Raw genomic sequence first — 7,504 nt, 5'->3', positions numbered from 1 at the left:
TCTATCCTTTATGCATTTCTTCATGCGCTATTAATGTAATAATAAGCTCCTTACACTGTTTATTTACTTCTAGGTGATAATTTCAACCATTAAATTCGCTTCCTTTTCCTTATCTATAGCCTTTTTAACATGTTTTACTTCTTTATCTCTAAAAACTCCCAACTGTAAAGGTTGTGTTGATTCATCGTAGCTGAGCTACTCTACAGTAGAGGCATTATTCTTTTCTCTTTTTTTCTGTTTTTCTTCTAGTGGAAATTATTTATGTGAAAGAAAAGCTTTAATTCAGGCACCAGGTGATGATTGAAAACATAATGGAATATAATGTGGACACCCAGTGTTCCATTAAATACGCCTTGTTGATCATTTAATGATATCTGTGCTGCACCAACACACATGAAGGCATGATTTACTTTTTTTTTCTCCGCTTTTGTGTCTTTTGTGTCAGGGGTGTTTAAATGTGGCACATCTTCTCATCAATGATAAATTAATTCAGTGTAGCTCATGAAAAAAAGACTTTAATGTCCAAAACTTTTACACACATATTTCTGTTTTGGAATTTTTTTTTGGAATGAAAACAAAAATACGATTTATTTTTGGCCATAACTTAAAGAAAATAACCACTCAAAAAAAAAAAAAAAAAAGCCCATTGAATTACCCACGTTGTTGGCTTTGTGACTTCTATGAGTAACGTTGCAGCCCCTTTTCAAAATAAAAGTCCTCTGCTTCTGTTGTCTTTTTATTCCGGTGTCTTTAATATTATATAAACATAAGTGGGGTTGATGGTCTGCTATCAACATGATTACAGACAAAGATAATACTAACGAGTCAGTAAAACAACACAGAGCCATCAAAAAAAGTCATTTATTTGCATTAGTCAACTCATTATTTTTATTTTTTTTAGTACCGTGCCATCATCTCCCATTAAACAAGTCCTCCTCAAAGTCCTTATTATCCTGACGGTTGCCATAAGAGGGTAGCCGAGCTCCACGTTTCGTAGACAGTAATTAGTGTGCGATATTTAACCTCCCTCCACTCTTCCTTTAATCCGTGCGGAGATGCAGCGTGTGGACGGGAGCCGGCAGAGAGGAGTCAGGAAACGGCGGCAGCAGTCTGCGCCCTCGGGAGCTGCGTTTCAGCACCAGGCCTGGTGCGGACAGCAGCTGCTGCCGAGTGATGATGATGATGATGACTGGTTGGACAAGTGTGTGTGAGTGAAGGAAGGGGAAGATCCAGAGGCGTGTGAGAGTGAGTGTGGATGAGAGGACAGGGGGTTGAAGAGAGAGGGGGGGCTGCTCCTAGAGGAAATCGACTGCCTTTCAATATTTGCCCCGCAGGCATCCTCCTGTTTTACATCCCTGCTGTACTGTGCAGAACCACAGGCTGCACAGATCAATCAAGTCCAACAATAAATGAAGCACCACGACTCCAACACTTGAATAATAATACATAATAAGCACAATAAAGCCAAGAAATCATGAACAGTGGCACCTCGCATCACTAAATCTCCCCAGATGGCTCCTGTTTGTCTCTATAGTTGTGACAGAATGACAAGTGTTCTCATTGGCCACAAGCTATTTTATAATTAATGATGTCATCACCTTTTTTTTTTCCTTCTTTCTTTCAGGAATGCTGTTGACGGAAACAAGAAGTTGTTCGCCATCTATGACACGAGGTATGAAATGTCACACACACGCGCATTGTCCCTTAATGAGGCTCTCCAACTGTGCCGCGCGTACACGCTGGCGCGCGCCCGCGCTCCCTAATTATCCTCGGGATTTTTTGACCTGAGCTTCAATATTGCTCGAGCTAAATAATTTATGGTGTAGCTCCACATTTGAGATCAGGAAAAACAGGCCATTATAGACGATTAACAGGCTAATCAATCACGAGCATCGATTAATAGGTTGATAAATGCAGCCTGTCCACACCAGATATTGTTCAGGTCCCGCCATTTTTATAGGAAGCACAGGGGAAGGGGATTGGCGCAGATGGTGCGGGGAGCACTGTAAAAAATGTCAATTTTAAGGGGGGAGTTTGGTGTCGTGTTGCTTGGTAGAAGGCAGTTGCTTGATTGGAATAGTCTTTTTTAAATAATGTAAAAAAATAAAATAGAGTCTTGAAATTGAAATGATCTCACCAGAAAAAAAGACAAATTAAAGGCACACTTTGCTCATTTTTAAACACAGAGTTCAGAGTCATGTTTGTTTGTTTGTTGTTGAAACACATTTACCAGTCAGGAAAAACCTGCTTTTGAGTTTGATGTTAATTTTGAATAATTTACTGTTATTTTACAGATTTTATCTGTTTTGTTAAATTATAGATAATAACTATTAAAATCCCAAAACATATATATTAAATTACATGTTATCTATAAAAACACAGGACAAAACTCTAAATACCACCCACATCAACATTTTGTATTTTTATTAATGATATTTTTTTTGTTTACATGTTTGACCTTAAAATTGCATCATTTCTTTTACCCATTTTAAATAAACAAAAATCTAATTATTATACAAGTATTTGCCCTCATATGAAAATAGAGTATATTAAGGATTGAAAAATGGTAAATACATCTTTAAACTGTTGTTTAAAACACATTTCTTTTTATTGAATTACAAATGATATCTAACAAAATCACAGATAAAAGTAATAAATGGCAGACTTAGTGTTAAAAAAAGAGGCTAAAACCATAAATAATGTCTGCTTTGAAAAATCTATATATATATTTTTTACCAGTAGTTTAAAAAAAAATATTTATAAGAATAATTTAAATATAAAAAAATGGATATTTGCTATTATTTTCCTCGTATTTTGCTACTTTTTTTTTTTTTAAGTTTCTGTATTTAACTATTTTTTACATATTTTTTCTGGAACCTTTGCTGCCCAATTGTCACCATTTTTTCCACAGGATTAATTTTTTTTTACAGTGTAGGATGAAGCGTTTTTGAACAAATAATCAATCTATCTCAGGCTCTGCTGCTGTAGTTCTGACCATTCCTTTTGTAGTATGTCTCTTGGGAGTCCTGCTACTTAATGAAAGGGCATTTCTAAAATGACCCCAGTCATCCTTTTAAACACTCACATCCTGAAAATACACAAAAGACTTATTAGGAGCAATAAAAATAATTTAAAGAAAACATTGGAAATTGAGTTAATTTGCCTTAGAATGGAAAGAAACTGAATAAAAAAAAAAAAAAAAAGCTTGAATCCACAGAGGACACAGTGCAGCTACTGGTGGGTATTTTTTACAGTGTGTTAAGTGTTGGGCTTCGTCTCTCATTTGAAACGAGCCGAGTGCCTTCACCGCCACCAGCAGCAGCAGCAGCAGCAGCAGCAGCATCCCCTGTATGTTCCCTCCTCATCAATATGCGCTTCAGCTCCTGAATGTAAGAGCCTCTCGCACAGTCAGAGACGGCAAAGAAAAGCGGAGCCAATATTCATGGCAGGGAGGCGATGTCAGCCCATATTTCACATCTGACTCCATCCACGGCGAGCTGCTGACTTTTACGCGCCTCAGTCGACTTTCTCCTTTTTGGGCAATCAATGGATTTACTCTTGATTTGAGGAGCGTCCGGAACCGTCTGTTGATTGAGGGGGGCTGTTGTTGTTGTTGTAAACAACGAGAGAAAAAAAAAACCTAACAAAAAAAAAAAAAAACAGGAAAGGGGGGATGTTTGCTTTGCAGAGGGTTCGTCAATTTCGCGTCTTGTCCGCACTGGTTGTCGGTTCGATTGTGTGTTGCGCAAAAAGGTGAGTGCTTTATTGGAGAAGTCAAGGTTATTGGCCGGGCTGATTGGTACAGGAGTCAAGGTGACGCTTTCTCTTGTGTGTTTTTCTGCTGTCATTTCAGCGTCAATGAACCGGGCAACATGTCTTTCGTGAAGGAGACGGTGGATAAACTACTGAAGGGATATGACATCCGACTGAGGCCGGACTTTGGAGGTATGCGCCGCATTCATCCCCCCTCCCCTCCTCCCCACCACATTAATCCTCAGCTTTATTTTTGGCGCCATTCACAGTGTTGTGGTCAGGTGTAGAGGTGTAGGCCTATATGCATAATCAGCTGTTTAACCTCTTCCAGGAGCCCCTGTTGCAGTGGGCATGAGCATAGACGTGGCCAGCATAGACATGGTGTCAGAAGTCAACATGGTGAGTGGATTTACATCACACAAGCCCTGTCACTGTGTTTACTCGACCATGTAATGCATGCAGTCCTGCCCCTGTCTCACCGCTGATACACTCATGCAACATGATTTCCTTGCTTACTTGGTATAGTAGGAAGCTTTTTTTTTTTCCCTCCCGCTCAGGCCATTATGTGATGGTCAGATGGATGGGCTTGGTTTCCTGTAAGCAGTAGAACTGCTTTATCTCACACTCTGCCAGCACCTTACATACACAGAAGCCTGGGTGTAAAGAAAAAAACAAAAAAGAACATAATACAGCTCCCTGCTTCTGTTTCCAACAATGCTGATCCTCAGCCAGTAGCATCGACTCACTTAGGGAACAGATTAAAGCTGCTGCCATGACTTTACAATCAATACAGTCCACGTACAATGCATGTGCACACTAAAGACAAGCATAACGTTTGGAGTGGAGAGCGTTGCGTTTAAATCTTTTTTATCCGCTGAAATTGACAGCCAGACGAAATCAGCGCTCTCCCTTTGCTCTGCTTGTTAACCTCCGGTGCCACAGTTAACAGTGTCCTCCCGGGAGGCCCTCTGAGCAAACGGCTATCAGGGAACTCTGATTGGATTTGCTAATTTGTGAGCTGTATGGAATTTTTTTTTCCTTTTTTTTTTTTTGTTGACACGTGTACCCACATGCAGGAGAGTAACTTCAGGCTATTATATCTTAAAATACCAGCCGATGATGACCCAAATTGCACTGGGAAACGAGTGGCAAAGTGTTGCCTGCCAGTGGCTATGTTTCCCTATCATTTGGAGACACAAAAAAAAATCTGATTTAAGACTCTGGACTTTGTAATTGGTCTGGATTTGTGGCATTTACCTGCTCCCTGACTCCAGATCAACGCCTCTGCACGTTTCACAGACCGCCGCCTCTGCGCGTGTAACCATTATGACTTTTATTAGAAATGATGACTGCCGAGCCCGTGTGATTTCACAACAATGCAGAAGATTGCTGCAGTCAAGGCCGGGTCAGTGATAAATGCAGTCGTTCACACTGGGACCTCTATATGTGGACATAATCAACTCAGATGTCATGACGATGGACAGAACATCATTTCACACACATAAAGATGATGCTGTCCTGGTCTGTTACAGAGAAGAAGAGCTAGATTTACAATCCACAGTGCATTATTGGACTGTGTGTGTGTGTGTGTGTGTGTGTGTGTGTGGGTGTTGATCAATACTAATGACTCAATAATTACTTTACCAGGTAATTCCTGGCTTTGACAACTCACATTCCAGGCAATGATCCGGTGCTCTACGCACTTTTACAATTCAAAACTCCTCCAAATGAACCGTTTCTTTTTTTAAAGCAGTGCTACCTTTTACTATCACAGAAGTGTTGAAACGCCGGTCGAGGGTGAATGACATGCTTCAAATCCCGAGCCCTGTGAGTGATTCGGTTCAGGCAAGAAAGATTCTGAGTTGTGACTGAGTAGTCAAAAAAAATTACGTCTTTTCCGAAACGCTTTTCCTCGACCTCGATGGAAAACGGTCAAGAAAAGCTGTGAAGGAGAGTTCATAAGGACGACTAAGAGAATCTGACTGCACCGACACTACAGGCTGTGTCGTCACGTGACGGTGTCTGTTGTGGGTCTGCCACGGATGGTGCGTTGCTTTGATTGTTGCTGCTGCAAGGAATTGTGGGAAGGCGTTTTTCAGCGTATCCTATGGTAAAGGAGATAAGAAAGAAAGCATTGAAGCACCTTTCCCCTTTCATTTAGAGAAGTCGATCAGCTCTTACGGTGGCTGCCGCGGGTCATTTCACTCGGTTAGGGACCCTCCTCAGACTTTTCAACCACAACCCTGGTGTTGATTAAAAGTTACGTGTCTCATGCTGCACATCATTATTGATTAGTGCAAATCAGACCAGTTTTGAGAATAACTACGCAGCTGTTGTCGTAATTGAGTCATCTGTCATTCTTCAAGAAAAAACATGACCCAGTTCTAGTTATCCATTTGTGACAATTAGCTGTTTTTTGGTTTTACATGATAGTAGATTGATAACAAATTTAAATATCGACTTATTTGCCAAATATTTTCTCAATTAATTGATTAAAATTCTGACTATTATACGTCCAAAAATGGTTCAAAAATACCAATTGGTGTAATGTTAGATCTCCAGGTTGCTGGTTTTGTCCGACCAGCAGTCCTCAAGATATTCAGTTTAGTATCATGTAATACGTACAAAAATAGGCAATACTTACAATATAGTTGACAACTGTGCTTAAAAAATAACAAATGCTGATTATTTTTCTGTCAGCCAGCTAACTGTTGACTTATTGTTACAGCTCAACAAACAAGGCTTCAACTTCAGCTCTGGCTGCAGGAAAGTTTGCATCATTTTCTGTAATTTGCTGATCTAAGTTGTAGTTTTCAAGTAAAAGTCACGTGATGAAGTTGTGATAAATAGATTGAGAAAGGATATAACAAAGCAGCACAGAGGAACCTGTCTGCAACCACAACAGCTCCTGTTCTACATGCCTGTTCTAGCTAAATGTTCCCCAACAGAACATTTTACTTCCCAAGGTTTGGGACTAGCAGCCACTGATCTTCTTCTCTACAATGCATCTTGTATGCTTCATAATCTGTTCATTTTACTTACACAGTTTATACACAAAGTAACGCTGACTCAAAAATATTTTAGCCGTCTAGTGTTTCAATGCATCATATTATAAACATAATGAGTGGTATGGATTGTATTCATATTATTCTAAGGCTTTGTTTTATGTCTTTTACAAAATACTGTAATTATTATGCTAACATTCTAACAAAATTATCAATTTTCAATCCTTCTTGTGTCGACTTTATCAAAGAAAAGGTCTAATAATTACTTCTAAAGCTTTAGCTGTGCACAATGCAAACTGGATTTCATGAATATATATCTGTTGACATATTAGTCAGTAAAAATAGAATAACCTAAACACGATATGACAACATAGCCAGCTTTGTACTTAGTAGACTAGTGAAAGAAAATATTTGTATAAATGTGACCCGTAAAGCACCTTACTTTTTATTCAGTTTGATGTTTGAAAGGTTTGCACAACTACTACAGTCTATTCGTCAGTGAGAATGAACGACCAGAGGAGTTTAGAGGTAACCGGTTGGTGGTTGAGGCTGGTGAGTCTCTGGAAACAGGTGAGTTATAACAACACAGCACACATTGTCGAAGCTCTCTGTAAGCTGCCGCTGCGTCATGTTGAACTCTGCTGTTAACGTTATTATAAGCTACTGGTTGTCTGGATTATGTTGTACAATATCGCCTCTTCTTTTTGGTGGTACTTTTTTTGCACATGGGGTTATTAATTGTAACG

At 39.5% G+C, this 7,504-nt stretch overlaps 1 protein-coding gene across 7 annotated transcripts in view; it reads left to right on the top strand.

Moving 5' to 3' along the window:
- LOC103367990 (gamma-aminobutyric acid receptor subunit beta-3-like) overlaps window positions 1-7,504 on the top strand; it is a 71,208-nt gene that overhangs the window by 23,418 nt on the left and 40,286 nt on the right. For 5 of the 7 annotated variants that reach the window (XM_008296210.1, XM_008296209.1, XM_008296208.1 and 2 more), the window contains exons 1-3: window positions 3,673-3,753; window positions 3,854-3,945; window positions 4,085-4,152. In XM_008296210.1, coding sequence (XP_008294432.1) covers window positions 3,674-3,753; window positions 3,854-3,945; window positions 4,085-4,152 — 240 coding nt within the window. In that variant the 5' untranslated portion in view covers window position 3,673. Of the gene's footprint in view, window positions 1-1,624; window positions 1,673-3,672; window positions 3,754-3,853; window positions 3,946-4,084; window positions 4,153-7,504 lie in introns of those variants that run through there. The other 2 variants (XM_008296203.1, XM_008296205.1) reach the window with 1 other exon arrangement.

This window comes from Stegastes partitus, unplaced genomic scaffold (genome assembly GCF_000690725.1).
Source record: "Stegastes partitus isolate 25-593 unplaced genomic scaffold, Stegastes_partitus-1.0.2 Scaffold1110, whole genome shotgun sequence".
Classification (NCBI taxonomy): Eukaryota; Metazoa; Chordata; class Actinopteri; family Pomacentridae; genus Stegastes; species Stegastes partitus.
This window is presented reverse-complemented; position numbering and strand designations above follow the sequence as displayed.